Source organism: Cygnus atratus, chromosome 2 (assembly GCF_013377495.2).
Source record: "Cygnus atratus isolate AKBS03 ecotype Queensland, Australia chromosome 2, CAtr_DNAZoo_HiC_assembly, whole genome shotgun sequence".
In the NCBI taxonomy this organism is placed as follows: domain Eukaryota; kingdom Metazoa; phylum Chordata; class Aves; order Anseriformes; family Anatidae; genus Cygnus; species Cygnus atratus.
Genome location: NC_066363.1, coordinates 61,141,679 through 61,161,376, shown reverse-complemented (window position 1 = coordinate 61,161,376; position 19,698 = coordinate 61,141,679). Strand labels below are relative to the sequence as shown.

General features: G+C 51.7%; 1 gene segment (V, D, J or C); it reads right to left on the bottom strand.

The window, feature by feature from the left end:
* Positions 1–6,785: 6,785 nt before the first annotated feature.
* On the bottom strand, positions 6,786–7,884 carry LOC118250956 (probable non-functional T cell receptor gamma variable 10). The segment is given in 2 exon segments: positions 6,786–7,447; positions 7,799–7,884. Coding segments are annotated over 2 exon segments (429 nt in total).
* Positions 7,885–19,698: the final 11,814 nt, after the last annotated feature.

Here is a 19,698-nt window from a genome sequence, read left to right as displayed (position 1 = left end):
GTTTGCTTGTCCCGCTCAGCTGAGACTCAGAGGAGAGTGAAAGAGGCCCCAGGTGGGGACAAGGTTGAGTGGGAGGAGAAGATGTCTCCAGCAATGGCTCTTCTGGGAGCAACCTGTGTGCGGCTACGTTTGCAGAGAACCCACTGCAGCCTGGGAAAGGGCTTAGACCAGGGAATGCTCACGTTGGTGAGGAGGTTGTCATCCCATCAGCTTTTCAGATGAATGTGAGAAAGACTGGGAAGTCCAAGGAGCGTGGCGTGTGGAAACTTGAGTCAGAGCTGCTGAGAAGGGGTTGAGAGTGAGAGCAGCTCCAGCCGTACATCAGGGCGTGAAGCTCCCAGCCCAGAGGCCACCCTGGTGGGCGCTGAGTGTGTGCGGTCACCTGCAGTGGGCAGGAGGCATGTCCCCACCCCGTCAGGGACCTCCTCTTGCTGCCTCCGCCTGGCCACCCAGCTGCGGCCTGCCGAAATGCCCCTGTGCCTGTGCTGCCCCCACTGCAGCAGCTCGTGGGGATCAACCTGCAGCAAGTGCATCAGCATCCCCAGGAGCAGGCACCTCATCTGTGGTTTTGTGTGGGGAAGAAATGCGCAGCTGCAGGGTTTTGGTTTTAAGCTGAGATGAGGAGCAAACACTTCTTGGAAAGAATGACTGGAAGAGAAAGGTGGAGAAACATGTGGCATGTTGCTAAGCAGATTGGAAACTGTGCCTCTCTTCACATAACCACAGAATCACAGAATGGGTAGCGTTGGAAGGGACCTCTGAAGATCATCTAGTCCAACCCCCCCACAAAGCAGAATCACCTAGAGCACATTGTGCAGGATGGCATCCAGGCGGGTTTTGAATATCTCCAGAGAAGGAGACTCCACAACCTCTCTGGGCAACATGTGCCAGTGCTCTGTCACCCTCACAGTAAAGAATTGCCCTCTCATATTGAGCTGAAACCTCCTGTGCTTCAGTTTGTGCCCGTTGTCTCTCATCCTGTCACTGGGCACAACTGAAAAGAGACCGGCTCCATCTTCTTGACACCCTCCCCTCAGATATTTATAGACAGTTGTGGAGTAATTGCCTAAAGTGACTAGGAAAATTAAACTAACATTCACATTTTAAAGAAAATGTACAGCATTGAAGAAGCTTTCAGCGTGGAGCGTAGCTGCACTACCTAAGGATTCCCTAGGCTTCCAACCTTAGATGCTATTGCACTGGGGGAACCTGGTGTGCTGACTCTAAGGAACAGTATGGACTGTAGTGCGGAGTGGAGACACCATGGCTAGGCTCTCTGACAAGAGGGGGGACTCAATTGTTCTTGTGCACACCGAGACCGGTAAGCTACACATTTGCTACCCTTAGCCAACAACTCAAATGCTGTACTCTAGTGAACTTTTGCCCACTATAATATCATTATAATACCAAAACACACCTCCATCCCAAAAGCTACCCACCTCCAAGGTATGACCACCCCTCACTGAGCATGTGCTCTGAATTTCTCGGAGCCTATACCTTTAAACGAAAGCAAGAAAACTTTTTACCAGTCATAACCAAGATATGCTTGACTAGAGTCATTCAAGCTCCACCTAAAAGGTAGAAAATAATATAAATTGGCTTAAGAGAGAGGGGATGTTAGGGAAGATACCATCATGAAGGATACCTTCTGACTTCTGGGATCAGTCGAAGGTCTGAGCCTCTCTTCCCCCCACGCTGGGACACCGTGGGGTAAGATTTGAACGCTTGGTTATACCAGGTGTCTCTGTGGAAACTTAGAAATCTTTAGAGTCTTTGTGCCTTATAACTGCATTAATACCCATGCTGTGTACCTGTGTATTTAATGCATGCTAGCTTGCTTTTGCAGACGTGAATTTATTGCTGGCAATACAAAGAACCTGTGTATCTGTTGCTGCAATAAATTGCACTTAATTGCATTGTTCCTAACTGTGATAGTTCTCATTGAATGTGCCTAGAGTGAGGGTGTGCTATATTGTTGGTGAATCCTTGACCATGATAGTTCAGTACCCTGAACCCAACCAGACTCATAATGGTTAATCAGCTACACCCCTTAACGCGAAAACATTAATGAGGTCTCCCCTCAGTCTTCTCTCTTCCAGGCTAAACAGGCCCAGCTCTCTCAGCCTGTCCTTGTACGACAGGTGCTCCAGTCCTCTCATCATCTTTGTAGCCCTCCTCTGAACTCACTCCAGTAGCTCCATGTCCCTCTTGTACTGGACACAATACTCCAGGTGTGCCCTAACCAGGGCTGAGTAGAGGTGGAGGATCACCTCCCTTGACCTGCTGGCAACACTCTTCCAAATGCAGCCCAGGATACCGTTGGCCTTCTTGGTCACCAGAGCACATTGCTGAGTCGTGGTCAGCCTCCTGTCCTGCCAGGACTCCCAGGTCCTTCTCTGCAGAGCTGCTCTCCAGCACGTCAGCCCCAGCCTGTAATGGTGCTTGGGGTTATTCCTCCTGAGGTGCAGGACCCTGTACTTGCCCTTGCTTGAACTTCATGAGGTTCCTCTCGGCCCAACCCTCCAGCCTATCGATGTCCCTCTGAATGGCAGCACAGCCCTCTGGGGTATCAGCCACTCCTCCGAGCTTTGTGTCGTCAGCAAACTTGCTGAGGGCGCACTCCGCTCCATCATCCAGATCGTTAAGGAATAAGTTGAATGACACAGTACCCAGTACTGACCCCTGGGGGACACCGCTAGCTACAGACCTCCAACTAGACTACAAAACTGAGCACAACCCCCTGAGCTCTGCCATGCAGCCAATTATCAATCCACCTCAATGCCTACTCATCTTGTCCACACTTCCTGAGCTTGCCTATGAGGATGTGATGGGAGACAGTGTCAAAAGTTCTGCTGAAGTCAAGGTAGACAACATCCACTGCTCTCCCCTCATCTACCAGCTAGTCATCCCATCATAGAAGGCTATCAGATTGGTTAAGCATGATTTCTCTGTGGTGAATCCATGCTGACTACTGCTGATGATCTCCTTGTTGTCTGCCTCTGTTTCTTGGAGGCATAGCCCATGGCCGAGGACTTCACTTCTCTTCTGGACACTTCAGTGAGAGAAACTGTGATGATAAAAGTGGAGTTCCCTGGTCTGTTGTAGGACTTTGTAGGGACTGAAATGCCAAGGAAGACAGCAGAGAAATGGGAAGGAAAGTCTACCAAATCATGCAGTATTCTCTCCTTGCTACACCCGCATACCTTATTTCAAGAGAGAGCACCAAGGGGATGGAGATATATTGATCTTCTTGCTCCATGGATTCCAATAAAGAATAGAAATCTTCAGCTACTGTTTGTTCATGAGGCACAGACAGGCTGTGTTCACTGCCAGGTGAGTGCTTTTCCCAAGTCTCCATCTAGAGAGCAAAGTTCCCTATTTATACCCTCAATTGATGGGATCCTGTGTAGTTGTTTTTCCTATCCTGAGGCAGAATATCATCAGAGGAGGGCTGAATGACGGAAGTATCTGCATTTGGGCAGAGTTCAGAGCTTGCGGTTCAGAGTGCCAAGTGCCTTTTTGTATGGTTTATCTTGGCCTATCTAACGCTGTGATGTGTTCAAAATACCAATATGCACAGTAGTAAGTGCCTGCATCCCTCTGGGTTACATAATCTATTGTAAGACTATAGAGTGGTTCAGAGGCATGTTTCCTCACTTGATACTTTTTTTCATCAGTTCCATCATCAAACGTAGGTTTTTTTCCTGACACGTACAGTACCCTCTTGGGCGGCTCTCCGGGAAGCTGCTTGTACCAGTGCACGGTGTCTTCTTTCCGTCAGCTGGCATACCATGCTGGCCGAGCCTCCCTTCGCTGAAGTCCGCATCGCCGGGCTTTGCACCGGCACTGCCTGTGCATCTCCACCTGGAAGGGAATGGGGAGAAATTGGTTAAAAATTTAATGAGGGCTCGGAACGGCTGCAGTCTGGAGCAGGGATCAGTGTTCTCCACACACAGGAAGGGAACGGGGCTTACGGGACCAAGAAGAAGCTGCAAGCAGGACGGGCAGCAGCAGCATGCTGCCTTGCTTGGGTGAACTGTGGAACTGAAGTAGGGGCAGGAACGTTATAAAGCCCTCCAGGAGGAGAAGGAGTCAAACAGCTCTGGGGAGGAAATGACTCATTTGGCACACCCAAGGGTAGTGCCTCAACTCCTAGCCATTGCTGGGTGCGGATGGGGAGGGCAGGGAACAGGGGGTTGCTGCTGCTTAATTTTTTTGACAAACTAAATCACAGCAATAACGATGTAAAAGGGTCCATACCCAAGCTACTACCGACCTCAGCAGTGTCAAAGCAGTCCTTCTGTGGGACCTGAAAACACCCAAGATACCTGGAAAACCGGTCATTTCCCCTGCATCAGGAGACAAACCAAGTGTGGAGAGGCCGTCTCCTGGTTTACGAGAAATCCTAGCAAGGTACGGTGCATTTTCTCTTATTACTGCTGTGTTTTGACTGAATGGTCTGTCTTGCAAAGGTCTGAGCCCTCACAATGACTGCCAGTCCAAGGGTGGCTTCTTGCTCCCACCAGCTGCAAAATCCTGTTCCTAATACAAAGTATGAGAAAAGTGCCTGATGGAAGCGCTGCTTTCACATCAGAAGGACTTTTAATCATTTCCTGGTGAAACACTTGGCATCTGTAGCTCTTAGATCATTAAACGGCATGCTGCTGGTTTCCTGCCTTCATGGCAAAGCAGTCTGAAGTGGAAACCTGTTGCTATTAGAAAAGAGGTTTGTGTCTATGTGAGTGGGGGGTAAAATATGATGGGATCTTACTTGGTCCAAAGAGCCACAAAATCAAGAGTGGTGCTGCACTGGCCCTGCACTTACCCCTTAATGCTCCTGGACATATGGCCATCAGAGCTTCATGCCTTGACCACTCACTCCATGTGAGGTGTGAGAGCTGTACCGGGCTTACGTGGGAAGGGTTTGGAAGCTGGGGGGCTGCAGGGGTGGCCTCTGTGAGAAGAGTCCAGGAGCTGCCCCATGTCAGGTAAGAGCCAGCTCCAGAAGGCTCCAAAAGGGACCTACTGCTGACCCACCACTAGTTCCACCTCTGTGAGAGCAGATTTAATAACGGGAACTAAAAAATAAAACAAAACTGCTGCACAACATTAGCGGGGAGTGCTAGTAGTGAGCACCAGCCCTACAGCCCCCAAGGTCAGTGCAGCAGGAGGGCAGGAGTTGCTCCAGGCACGCAGCAGCAGTTCCCCTGTGGCCTGTGGAGAGGCCCCTGGTGGAGCAGGCTGTCCCCCTGCAGCCCATGGGTCCCACACTGGAGCAGATCTCCACACTACAGCCCGTGGAGGAGCCCCCGGTGGAGCAGGTGGATGTGGCCTGGAAGAGGCTGCGGCCCATGGAGAGCCCCCGCACGGAGCAGGCCCCGGGCCGGAGCTGCAGCCCGTGGAGAGGAGCCCACGCAGGAGCAGGGGGTCTGGGGGGAGCTGCCGCCCGTGGAGGACCCGTGCTGGAGCAGTTTGCTCCTGGGGGATGGATAGACCCCTGTGGTACGGAGCCATGTGGGAGCGGTTCTTGAAGAGCTGCAACCCATGGAGAGGAACCCACAAAGGAGCAGACTCTGGGCTCCCATTCCCTGTTCCCCGTGTGCCTGACTCTTGGAGGGAGAACAGAGGAGATGGTGAATGGGGGTGGGGGAGGGGGAGGAAAGTGTTTTTAGTTTCCTTTTAATTTCTCACTGTGCTAGACTAATAGTGATAGACAATAAATTTTAATAACCTCTCTACTTTGTGTATGCTTTACCCACAATGATAAGTGGTGAGTGATCTCCTTGTCCTTATGTCAAGCCTGGAGCCCTTTCCATCATACTTTCTCCCTCTTTTCCTTTGAGGAGGGGGAGTGAGAGAGCGGTTGTGGTGGATTTCATCTTCCCAGATGGGTATAACCACCACAAACATCAAGTGGAAAGGGAAGATAGCTCTCGTATAGATTCAGGTCCACCATCCAGCTCTGGTTAGAAGGAGATGGCAAACCCAGGCTAAACTTGGCAAAGGAGTTCTTACAATTCAGAGTCTGAAAAATATCCAACCCTAACCCAAAAAGCAACCTTTACAGTTCCTTAATCTTTGCTTTGTAAACCTAATACATGACAAAGCACTGGCCTTCCTGTTTAAAGCTCTCTATTTTGGTTTTCTGTGTCAAGCCATGGGCTCTAGGTCAACATGCTTAGTTATTTCCAGGAAAGGCAGCATGGAAAATTGCCCCTTTCCACTGAAGAAATCCTTACAACCAGTTCCCTGCCACGCTTGAGCAAAGGAAGGGGAAGAGGAAGTGCTCAGGTTGCATTAGGAATTTGCCTTTCACATTTCCCTTTGTACTTGCCACTTGCTCCATTGAAATCCCGAGCTTTTGGCAGCTGACCCCTCCAAGGAGTGGCTCAGCGCCGAGCCAGTCCTGGCTGTGCATAGCCTGCGTGTTGAGGCTGGGCGGCTCATCCACTGCCGGGGGAAGTGAGTTGGGATCTGTTGTGGTTTAGCCCAGCTGGCAGCCAAACACCACACAGCCGTTCGCTCACCCTCCCCCCTCCCTCTCCAGGGATGGGGGAGAGAAACGGGAAAGTGAAGCCTGTGAGTTGAGATAAAGACAGTTTATTAAGACAGGAAAAATAATAACAACAACAATAATAATAATAATAATAGTATTAATAGTAATAATGTGTACGAAATAAGTGATGCACAATGCAATTGCTCACCACCCGTTGACCGATGCCCAGCCTATCCCCGAGCAGCCGGCCCCCCCTCCACCCCGGCTAGCCACCCCTATATATTGTTCAGCATGACGTCAGATGGTATGGAATACCCCTTTGGCTAGTTTGGGTCAGCTGTCCTGGGTCTGTCCCCTCCCAGCTCCTGCTGCACCCCCAGCCTGCTCGCTAGCAGGACAGAGCGAGAAGCTGAAAAGTCCTTGGCTTGGTGTAAGCACTGCTCTACAACAATTAAAACATCAGCATGTTATCAGCGCTCTTCTCATCCTAATCCAAAACATAGCACCCTGCCAGCTACTAGGAGGAAAATTAACTCTGTCCTAACTGAAACCAGGACAGGATCTTTCAAATCGTTTGTGGTTGAGCCACCGAGGGAGAATTGGTCGAGGTGATCGCTGGGTTTCTGCTGTAGTCAGAGTCCCAGTAGGCACAGTAGTAGGTAGCTGTGTCATCTGGAATTATATTGCTTATTGTGAGAGTACAAATTTTCTGTCTAGAAATCCTTTCAATTGTATACATGCGCCCTCGGAAGCTCTCATCTACTACTGTTGTCCCTGATGAAATGAAGAACATCCACTCTGGAGCTTTATTCTCCTTCTGTTGGTACCAGTGAATGATGGTGTTATCAAAATTTGCAGAGACATCTTTAAAATGACATTGCAGACGTGTACTTCCTTTAGATTTGGTGATGGATGTAGGGGTCTGTATGGGAATTTCCTGTGCAAATCCATCTACGAGAGAAGAGAATGGAAGGGAATGGAAGGAGAGGAGTGGAGAGGAGAGGAGAGGAGAGGAGAGGAGAGGAGAGGAGAGGAGAGGAGAGGAGAGGAGAGGAGAGGAGAGGAGAGGAGAGGAGAGGAGAGGAGAGGAGAGGAGAGGAGAGGAGAGGAGAGGAGAGGAGAGGAGAGGAGAGCAGAGCAGAGGAGAGGAGAGGAGAGGAGAGGAGAGGAGAGGAGAGGAGAGGAGAGGAGAGCAGAGCAGAGGAGAGGAGAGGAGAGATGATGTTATTAACTGTCAACCAGGGATTTGGGAAGATATTCTTTACTGCAGAGGAAAAGTAAGATAAAGAAGTAAGGACTTACGAGACCAAGTGGTTGTGGCTACCAGTGCTGCCAGCAGCAGCATGTTTGCTTGTCCCACTCAGCTGTCTCAGAGTTCTCTGTTCTCTGAGTTGAGACTCGCAGAAGGAAACCGTCCCCGGGGCAGACTGAGCTGTGCCACGTGGGAGGAGGAGGTGCCTCCCTCAGGTTGGCAGCTGGTGAGCCCCTGCATCAAACCAGAGGGACGTGTCCCCCAGGCTCCTTCTGGCAGCACTGGTGGTCAGGGAGCAAGGGCAGCATAGTGGGGAACAGGAAGAGTTTTTCCTTAGAAATACTTGGGAATGGCAGGCATGATGTTCCCATCACCAAAGTGTTTGTCAGTAGGTACATGCTAGATGTCATCTGGAATGACATCCTTTATCATAAGAACACACCGATTCTGGTCAGAAACCCTTTCAGCTCTGTACCTGTCTTTCTGCAAGCCACTTTCCAGTGAAGTTTTCCCTTCTGCAAAGAACAGTAGCCTCTCTGGAGCTTCATTCTCCTTCCAGTTTATGCCAGAGTATGACAGTACTATCAAACTTGTTGGTAAGCTTTTGATTTCACAGGACATTTGTGAAGTTTTCTTGAACTCGGTGATGGATACAGGGGTCTGTAAGGAAATTTCCTAGTGCAAATCCATCTAGAAGAAAAAAAAGGTGGAACAATCTTGTTAGTTGGAATTCAGGGACTTAGGAATAAGTGCAGCAACGGGCACCCTCTGAGGAAAGGTTGCAAATTGAGAAGGACAGGGACCTGACACTGGCCCACCACTGTTTATGCCTCTGCGAGAGCAGACTTAAGAAAGGGAAGAAGAAACTGCTGCACAACAGCAGCTTGGCGAGAGGAGTGAGCACCAGCCCTGCAGCCCCCAAGGTCAGTGCAGCAGGAGGGCAGGAGGTGCTCCAGGCACTCAGCAGCGGTTCCCCTGCAGCCTGTGGAGAGGCCCCTGGTGGAGCAGGCTGTCCCCCTGCAGCCCATGGGTCCCACGTGGAGCAGATCTCCAAGCTGCAGCCTGTGGAGGAGCCCACGCAGGAGCAGGGAGTCTGGGGGGAGCTGGCGCCCATGGGGGACCCGTGCTGGAGCAGTTTGCTCCTGGCGGATGGACCCCGTGGTACGGAGCCATGTGGGAGCAGTTCTTGAAGAGCTGCTGCCTGCGGGCAGCCCCCGCAGGCTCAGTTTGGGAAGGACTGGCATCCCGTGGGAGGGACCCCACGTGGAGCAGGGGCAGGGAGTGACCGTGAGGGAGCGGCTGAGAGAAAGCAGCATTTGGGACAGACCACAGCCCCCAGTCTTACAAGACCAAATGGATGTGGCCAGAACAGCTGGCAGCAGTAACATGCTTACGCATTAAGTGGGGTCTTCACTTGGGTAACAAATAAATCTAACTTTTTATGGAAATGAATAGGGGGTGGGTGGGAGAGGAGGTGGTTCATTTCAGCAGTATTCAATAGCAGGTCCCTTGCTGATCCATGCATCCCAGGCTCAGAAAATGTCAGAACTGCTGAGGTTGTCAAGGGACTCTTAAGGCCCCCAAGTCCAACCCCAATTCAGGCAGGGTCACCTAGAGCAGGTGGCCCAGGACTGTCCAGTGGGTCCTGATGGAGGCTCCACCTCCTCTTGGGACAACCTATTCCAGTGTTGGACTGCTCTCATGGTAAGAAAGTTTTTTCTTGTGCTCAGATTTATTTTCATTTCATTTGAGTTTCAGTTGGTGCCCATTGCCTCACAGGGCACCACGTATAGGAGCCTGACTCTGGGCCCTTTACACCCCGCTTCAGGGATTTATAGATATTGAGGGGCTCTCTGGACTGAAGAGTCCCAGCTCTCTCAGCCTTTCCTCTTTGGAGACGTGCCTCCGTCCCTTCATCATCTTCATGGATCGTTACTGGACTGTCCCCAGGATGTCCATTTCTCTCTAGTACTGGGGAGCCCAGAACTGGACTCAGCGCTCCACGTGGGGCCTCCCCAGCGCCGAGCGGTGGAGAAGGATCACCTCCCTCAGCCTGCCGGCAGCGCTTTGCCTCATGCAGCTCAGGGTACTGACAGCCATCTTGGCAGCAAGGGCACAATGTTTACTCTCATTCCTTCGCTAGACATCCAGCCAGGTCCTTTTCTGCATAGCTGCTTTCCAGCCAGCTGGCCATGTGTGGCCCAGGGCTCCCAGGTTAGATCTTCACTGCAAATATGCCCCTTCCGTGCTCCCTCCCTGCCCTTTCCTTGTTTTTTGCTAGCTCAGACCATGGTGGGAAAACATCCACCTTCGGCAAAGATTGTGTAAGCAGTGCTGCACCACTGAGTTGTTTAAGCACCCGCTGAGGCTGCAGCGTGCTGCATTTCATGCCTGTTCTATTTGTCAACTCTTCAGACTTCCTTCAGTGGAAGGGACGCCCCAGGAGGGACGTTTTAGGAGCTGAGAGGTGGGTGCAGGAAGGTAACGTTGGTTCCCTGCTGTTGTGGTTTAGCCCGGCTGGCAGTCCAAACACCACACAGCCGTTCGCTCACCCTCCCCCCTCCCTCTCCGGGATGGGGGAGAGAAACGGGAAAGTGAAGCCTGTGAGTTGAGATAACGACAGTTTATTAAGACAGGAAAACAATAATAATAATAATAATAATAATAATAATAATAGTATTAATAGTAATAATATGTACAAAATAAGTGATGCACAATGCAATTGCTCACCACCCGTTGACCGATGCCCAGCCTATCCCCGAGCAGCCGCCCCCCTCCACCCCGGCTAGCCACCCCTATATATTGTTCAGCATGACGCCAGATGGTATGGAATACCCCTTTGGCCAGTTTGGGTCAGCTGTCCTGGGTCTGTCCCCTCCCAGCTCCTGCTGCACCCCCAGCCTGCTCACTAGCAGGACAGAGCGAGAAGCTGAAAAGTCCTTGGCTTGGTGTAAGCACTTGCTCTACAACAATTAAAACATCAGCATGTTATCAGCGCTCTTCTCATCCTAATCCAAAACATAGCACCCTGCCAGCTACTAGGAGGAAAATTAACTCTGTCCTACCTGAAACCAGGACAGGATCTTTCAAATCGTTTGTGGTTGAGCCACCGAGGGAGAATTGGTCGAGGTGATCGCTGGGTTTCTGCTGTAGTGAGAGTCCCAGTAGGCACAGTAGTAGGTAGCTGTGTCATCTGGAATTACATTGCTTATTGTAAGAGTACAAATTTTCTGTCTAGAAATCCTTTCAATTGTATACATGCGCCCTTGGAAGCTCTCATCTAATTTTTTAATTTTTTTGCCCCTGATGAAATGAAAAACATCCACTCCGGAGCTTTATTCTCCTTCTGTTGGTACCAGTGAATGATGGTGTTATCAAAATTTGCAGAGACATCTTTAAAATGACATTGCAGACGTGTACTTCCTTTAGATTTGGTGATGGATGTAGGGGTCTGTATGGGAATTTCCTGTGCAAATCCATCTACGAGAGAAGAGAATGGAAGGGAATGGAAGGAGAGGAGAGGAGAGGAGAGGAGAGAGAGGAGAGGAGAGGAGAGGAGAGGAGAGGAGAGGAGAGGAGAGGAGAGGAGAGGAGAGGAGAGGAGAGGAGAGGAGAGGAGAGGAGAGGAGAGGAGAGGAGAGGAGAGGAGAGGAGAGGAGAGGAGAGGAGAGCAGAGCAGAGGAGAGCAGAGGAGAGGAGAGGAGAGATGATGTTATTAACTGTCAACCAGGGATTTGGGAAGATATTCTTTACTGCAGAGGAAAAGTAAGATAAAGAAGTAAGGACTTACGAGACCAAGTGGTTGTGGCTACCAGTGCTGCCAGCAGCAGCATGTTTGCTTGTCCCACTCAGCTGTCTCAGAGTTCTCTGTTCTCTGAGTTGAGACTCGCAGAAGGAAACCGTCCCCGGGGCAGACTGAGCTGTGCCACGTGGGAGGAGGAGGTGCCTCCCTCAGGTGGCAGCTGGTGAGCCCCTGCATCAAACCAGAGGGACGTGTCCCCCAGGCTCCTTCTGGCAGCACTGGTGGTCAGGGAGCAAGGGCAGCATAGTGGGGAACAGGAAGAGTTTTTCCTTAGAAATACTTGGGAATGGCAGGCATGATGTTCCCATCACCAAAGTGTTTGTCAGTAGTGCATGCTAGAGTCATCTGGAATGACATCCTTTATCATAAGAACACACCGATTCTGGTCAGAAACCCTTTCAGCTCTGTACCTGTCTTTCTGCAAGCCACTTTCCAGTGAAGTTTTCCCTTCTGCAAAGAACCAGTAGCCTCTCTGGAGCTTCATTCTCCTTCCATTTATGCCAGAGTATGACAGTACTATCAAACTTGTTGGTAAGCTTTTGATTTCACAGGACATTTGTGAAGTTTTCTTGAACTCGGTGATGGATACAGGGTCTGTAAGGAAATTTCCTATGCAAATCCATCTAGAAGAAAAAAAGGTGGAACAATCTTGTTAGTTGGAATTCAGGGACTTAGGAATAAGTGCAGCAACGGGCACCCTCTGAGGAAAGGTTGCAAATTGAGAAAGACAGGGACCTGACACTGGCCCACCACTGTTTATGCCTCTGCGAGAGCAGACTTAAGAAAGGGAAGAAGAAACTGCTGCACAACAGCAGCTTGGCGAGAGGAGTGAGCACCAGCCCTGCAGCCCCCAAGGTCAGTGCAGCAGGAGGGCAGGAGGTGCTCCAGGCACTCAGCAGCGGTTCCCCTGCAGCCTGTGGAGAGGCCCCTGGTGGAGCAGGCTGTCCCCCTGCAGCCCATGCCACGTGGAGCAGATCTCCAAGCTGCAGCCTGTGGAGGAGCCCACGCAGGAGCAGGGAGTCTGGGGGGAGCTGGCGCCCATGGGGGACCCGTGCTGGAGCAGTTTGCTCCTGGCGGATGGACCCCGTGGTACGGAGCCATGTGGGAGCAGTTCTTGAAGAGCTGCTGCCTGTGGGCAGCCCCCGCAGGCTCAGTTTGGGAAGGATGGCATCCCGTGGGAGGGACCCCACGTGGAGCAGGGGCAGGGAGTGACCGTGAGGGAGCGGCTGAGAGAAAGCAGCATTTGGGACAGACCACAGCCCCCAGTCTTACAAGACCAAATGGATGTGGCCAGAACAGCTGGCAGCAGTAACATGCTTACGCATTAAGTGGGGTCTTCACTTGGGTAACAAATAAATCTAACTTTTTATGGAAATGAATACGGGGTGGGTGGGAGAGGAGGTGGTTCATTTCAGCAGTATTCAATAGCAGGTCCCTTGCTGATCCATGCATCCCAGGCTCTGTCGGAACTGCTGAGGTTGTCAAGGGACTCTTAAGGCCCCCAAGTCCAACCCCAATTCAGGCAGGGTCACCTAGAGCAGGTGGCCCAGGACTGTCCAGTGGGTCCTGATGGAGGCTCCACCTCCTCTCGGGACAACCTATTCCAGTGTTGGACTGCTCTCATGGTAAGAAAGTTTTTTCTTGTGCTCAGATTTATTTTCATTTCATTTGAGTTTCAGTTGGTGCCCATTGCCTCACAGGGCACCACGTATAGGAGCCTGACTCTGGGCCCTTTACACCCCGCTTCAGGGATTTATAGATATTGAGGGGCTCTCTGGACTGAAGAGTCCCAGCTCTCTCAGCCTTTCCTCTTTGGAGACGTGCCTCCGTCCCTTCATCATCTTCATGGATCGTTACTGGACTGTCCCCAGGATGTCCATTTCTCTCTAGTACTGGGGAGCCCAGAACTGGACTCAGCGCTCCACGTGGGGCCTCCCCAGCGCCGAGCGGTGGAGAAGGATCACCTCCCTCAGCCTGCCGGCAGCGCTTTGCCTCATGCAGCTCAGGGTACTGACAGCCATCTTGGCAGCAAGGGCACAATGTTTACTCTCATTCCTTCGCTAGACATCCAGCCAGGTCCTTTTCTGCATAGCTGCTTTCCAGCCAGCTGGCCATGTGTGGCCCAGGGCTCCCAGGTTAGATCTTCACTGCAAATATGCCCCTTCCGTGCTCCCTCCCTGCCCTTTCCTTGTTTTTTGCTAGCTCAGACCATGGTGGGAAACATCCACCTTCAGCAAAGATTGTGTAAGCGGTGCTGCCTAAATGGACCTCTCTTTATCATCACCCACAGGGGTGCTCCTTTGCCCCACCCCACTGCATTGTACCCGCTGAGGCTGCAGTGTGCTGCATTTCATGCCTGTTCTATTTGTCGACTCTTCAGACTTCCTTCCTTCAGTGGAAGGGACGCCCCAGGAGGGACGTTTTAGGAGCTGAGAGGTGGGTGCAGGAAGGTAACGTTGGTTCCCTGCATTTGAGAGGAAGCTTGCCACTCAGGCTGCAGCCACCTTTCTGTACAGGCTGCCTACGATCTTCTCGCTCTGTGAGACTGCCAGTAGGCACAGTAGTAGGTACCTTCATCATCCTCACGAATGTCTTGACTGATAGAGTGCAGGTATTTTTGCCTCTTTTAGAAGAGTGGTACTTGTCCTTGTAGGAATCCTTCTCGTAAGAAATCTGTGCTGTTGGGGTCACATACAGAAGTCGTTCGGGAGCCCTGGTGGGTATATGTCGGTACCAATGGATGTAAGCAGCCTGGAAGTTATCTATGCCCTCGACTTTGCAATCAATCACTGCCAATCATAGATGTCCTTTTGGTGAGAGATGGCTGACGCTGTTGCAGGAGCACTTGTGCTTGCCCATCGAACAGAAGGAGAGAAAATAATACAACGAGCACTGTCAGCCGCCTGCTCACAGCCGTATGCATGAGAGCCGCTTGCTGCTGCTCCACACGCTGCCCTCCTGAGAGGGGAACATGCGCGACCAGGCTGCAGCCAGGGTCAGGACCAGCAGCAGCAGCATCCCGATGGTGCTCGCTCGCCTCTGGCTGTGGGAGAAAAGATGCTGCCTCTGCAGCAGGGCCAGGGGGCTGTGCCTGAGGAGAGGATGTGACTCACTTGGGGGCCATCAGGAGAGAGGTCCCAGGAAGCAGGCAGGTAATGCTGCAGGAAAGCAGCACCGCCAAGCCCTGCTGAATGTCAGCGGTCGTTTATAAAGGGATTTTATAGTCTGGAGCAACCTACTGCTGCTTTCAGAGTAGTTGGAAGCTGTAAGCACTACCTGGGCTCAGAGGTTTTTCCTAAGGTCCACGGCCAACACAAGGAAGGAGAAGCAAGACAGTGGAGTTGAATGCATTTGAAGGCTGTCCAGTGACTTCCCGTCACACCATCTGAATGCCAAAGGCCAGGAAAATGCACAGCAGCCCCTTGGGAGCTCAGAAGCAGGACTGCTGCCCTTGCAGGTTCTTCTTGTTGCAGGTGAGGTGTGATGCTACGCCCCAGGGTAGCATCTGCAAATGCTGGGGGCTATACAAGGAAACACAAATGTTTTAGACCCCAGATTGAGTTAGCATAAAATAACGATGATCTGGAGAGCAAAGTAGGACATCTGTTCTATGCTGTTGATAGCCCTTCTGCAGAGACCAGGTCACTGCTACTTCCCTCGGAGAGAGAAAACGGAACCAATTCCCACATCTCTGCTGTCCAATTGTTATTTTTATTTAGGGCAGCCAGGTTTTAATTCTTCCTTTTCTCTCTTCTCCCCGCCTCCCTCCACCCGTCCAAAAAATGTTTTCCAGCTCGATAGGGGCACTCTGCTCTCGTACGGTTGTGACAGGAATCTGAGCTTTCCCTCTTCTGTGAGGTGCGACTCATACCTCAGTGCTAAATGTGCAGCCAAGTTTTTCTTCTTCCTGTTCTCTCTTTCTCCTGCCATACCTGGGGAAATCCCCTTTTTGTTGCTGAAGTGAAATGACTTCTCTGCTGGTACCAGCCACAGCGAGCATCTGCACTGCCTACGGCAGCCCCGAAGCGCCTTTGGTGCCTGGCTGCCTGAGAAGTGTGCTTGATGGGTTCGGGGCTGATGGGGAGGCAGGGTGGGCACGTTCCTTGAGGTTTTTGGGACTTTCAGGGTCTGGTCCAGGAAGCGAAGCATGTCTTTGTGCAGGCTGCTTATGGCTCTCTGCTGCTGTGCATCCCACCTGGCGCAGTAGTAGGTAGCAGCGTCTTGCAGGGTGACTTTGCTCACCGTCAGGGTGCAGACAGATTTGTCCAGGTCCTTCTCGATGCTGAATTTCCCCCCATCGGCCTCGTTCCCAAGGAAGAGCCTGGATGCCATGTAGGCAACGCGCTCGGGAGCTGCCCCAGGCTTCTTGCGGTACCAGTGAATGAAAGCTTTGTCAAAGTTGGGGACGGAGACGTGGCAGGTGATGAGCACCGTTTTGCTTTCTGGCTTGGTGATGGATACCGGGCTTTGCTGCAAGGCTCGTGCAGGGCCACCTGTGGGAAAGCAAGAGGGAAATTGGGAATGCAAAGCTGAAACAGCAGCAGAGCTTCCCCCGGGATGTGCAGGCAGCAGGGTGAGCAGGGCACATACAAGAGAAAGCAGCTGCCAGGACGAAAGCTCTCAGCAGCCACATGGTTGCTGCCCTCCGTAGGGCTTCCATGTGGGGACAGGCTCGGGGCCACAGTGCGCCCAGCCAGGCCAGCAGGAGCCTGCAGCCAGGTGAGGTTTGCAGCCCTCGCCCGCCTGTGGTGGGGAGCACAGCCAGGGTTGTGTGCCAGCTGCTAGAGTGTTTTCTACGGCTGTGCCCTCCCAGTAAGCACAGTAATAGGTGGCTTCTTGCTCCTTTGTGACTCTTCTTATTGTGAGAGTACAGATGGGCTCCGTCTTCTTCTTCTCGACCCCAAAAGTTTCTCTGTAGGACTGGTTGTAGAAAACAGCCTCCCCTGTCTGCACGTACAGAAGGGGCTGTGGGGCTTCCCCAGGTTTCTGCTGGTACCAGTGGATGTAGGCATTCAGAAAGTCTGACCCTGAGAAATGGCACTCGATCCGCGCAGTGCTGTATGCCACTCTGCGCACGGAAGGTTTTGGCTGCCGGAGGCTTTGCGCGGCTCCATCTGCAAGGGAAATCAAGGAACAGCACTGTGGTGACAGCAGGGGCGACCCCCAGGCACTCCCAGACCCCGCAGCTCACACCTAAGACTTACAGCAGCAAAGGGTTGCAACAGCCAGAAGCACCTGCAGCGGCAGTGGCAGCATGCGTGTGGCACGACCTCGAGCCTGCCTCCGTGAACTGGCCCTGGCAGAGTGCGTCCGTCCCCGGCGACAGGGAGGGAGGGAGCAGGCACTTGAGGGGCAGAAAGGAGTGGCTCAGGCACCCGGCACCCAATGGCAGCTCCTCTGCGTGGCTGCAGCTCCTGGGGTGCCTGGGGTCTCCTCGGGCCTGTGGGAACCTCCGTGCAAGTGCTGGTGCCCTGCAGATGGAAGCCACTGCCCATCGCAGCTCCTCAAATTCAGCCCGGTGTGAGCAGCCACAGCTTGTCTTTACGGAAGCTGCCTCGTGGCCAGCTGCACACACTGTAGCACGGTCACAGGTAGGTTGCTGCAGCAGCTCCTTGCCCACTCTTACGGATTTGTGCCTCATTTTTAGCCTGGGTTCCTCTTGCTTCATCTCCACCTGAGTATATCTTTGCTTGCTGGAGGGAGAGACGAGATAAGAGAGTTTCCACCTGAAATCTCTCTTCCTGTGGTGGTGGTGGTGGTGGAGAGTTTCCCAACGCTGCAAAGTATGCTGTGATGCTTTCAAACTGTTAGTGAAATCTTCAGTAATTTAAAAATCATAAATATTCACAAAAGCATGCCCAGCCCTCAAATAAGTCTTCTGTTCCCTGGCCCTACCCCTGCCATTTCCTACATCCCTGAGAAAGTGGCATTTCTCTCTACCCATCAGGGGCAGCTGTCTTTGTACTTAGCCATCTCCCATGGTCCAGGTGCCACGATAGGATTTTAGCACCTGGGATATGTGTCTAGCTCACTAGCTTAAACAGAAATGCTTTCTAGTGTAAACTTTCATGACATCTTCTGGACATCGGTAGCAATACACTCACATTCCTATTCTTATTTTGCTCTTTATATCTATAAATATTTTTCTACGTCTCATGCTTATTTAGTATCTAATTTTCTCACCAAATAGTGTACGCTTCCCAAATCTGACGCCTCACATGAGCACAGGTCTTTTCCTATCGTCTGGCATTTATCAGGCAAGCCCGAATCTTGTGATTGCACATTCAATACCGAGATCTGAACACCTACTGATGAGCAGCCCTCTCCTCCAGCTTGACTCCATCTCCACTGCTTCCCCATTAAGAATGTTTCAGAAATAGGCTTAAAAAATGACAGTTTCCTGATGCTGATGCTACCGGGGTTCTTTCTTGAAGTAGAAACCAGTTGTTTACTCAATGCATAATTTTCCCAGCCCTATCAAGAACGTCCATGTCCTGCTGATTTCTGCCCCCAGATTGATGGGACTTTCTCACTTCAAGTCACAGGGAGTTTTGCCCTCGTCTCAGTGGGATTTAGAATGCACTCAGCTTTCAAGGGAAAGCTTTCTTTTAGTTTTCTGTGTCAAGCCATGGGCTTTGAAAAGCTCCAGGACTACATGCTGAATAATTTCTTGGAACAGCAGCATGGAAAATTGCCCCTTTCCACTAAAGAAATCCTTACAATCAGTTCTCTGCCACGCATGAGCAAAATAAGGGGAAGAGGAAGTGCCGAGGTCGGGTTAGGCATTTGCCTTTCACCGTTCCCTTTGCACGTGCCACTTGCTCCGTCGAAATCCCGAGCTTTTGGCAGCTGACCCCTCCAAGGAGTGGAGGCTCAGCACCGAGCCAGTCCTGACTGTGCAGAGCCTGCGTGTTGAGGCCGGGCGGTTCATCCATGCCGGGGGAAGTGAGTTGGGATCTTTCAAATCGTTTGTGGTTGAGCCACCGAGAGAGTATTGGTCGAGGTGATTGCTGGGTTTTCTGCCATAGTGGGTTTCCCAGTAGGCACAGTAGTAGGTAGCAGCAGCATCCTGAGCGATGTTTTTTATTGTAAGAGTACAAATTTTCTGGTTAGAAACCCTTTCAACTGAATACATGCGCCCTTGGAAGCTCTTATCCTCTATTTTTACCCCAGCTGAAATATAGAACATCCACTCTGGAGCTTTATTTTCCTTCTGTTGGTACCAGTGTATGACGATATTACCAAAATTTGCAGAGACGTCTTTAAAATGACATTGCAGACGTGTACTTCTTTCAGACTTTGTAATGGATATAGGGGTCTGTATGGGAATTTCCTGTGCAAATCCATCTAGGGAATGAAAAAAAAATAAAAGCAAAGAAAAAAATAGGAGAAATGAAGTTACTAACTGGCAATAAGTGACTTGTGAAAATATCCATTAGTGCAACCACGTACGCCTGTGAGGAAAAGGTAGAAGGTAAAAAGGACTTACCAGACCAAGTGGTGGTGGCCACAAGTGCTGCCAGCAGCAGCAGCATGATTGCTTGTCCCACACAGCTGAGACTCAGAGGAGAGTGAAAGAGGCCCCAGGTGGGGACAAGGTTGAGTGGGAGGAGAAGATGTCTCCAGCAATGGCTCTTCTGGGAGCAACCGTGTGCGGCTACGTTTGCAGAGAACCCACTGCAGCCTGGGAAAGGACTTAGACCAGGGAATGCTCACGTTGGTGAGGAGGTTGTCATCCCATCAGCTTTTCAGATGAATGTGAGAAAGACTGGGAAGTCCAAGGAGCGTGGCGTGTGGAAACTTGAGTCAGAGCTGCTGAGAAGGGGTTGAGAGTGAGAGCAGCTCCAGCCGTACATCAGGGCGTGAAGCTCCCAGCCCAGAGGCCACCCTGGTGGGCGCTGAGTGTGTGCGGTCACCTGCAGTGGGCAGGAGGCATGTCCCCACCCCGTCAGGGACCTCCTCTTGCTGCCTCCGCCTGGCCACCCAGCTGCGGCCTGCCGAAATGCCCCTGTGCCTGTGCTGCCCCCACTGCAGCAGCTCGTGGGGATCAACCTGCAGCAAGCGCAGCAGCATCCCCAGGAGTAGGCGCCTCGTCTGTGGTTTTGCGTGGGGAGGAAATGCGCAGCTGCAGGGTTTTGGTTTTGAAGC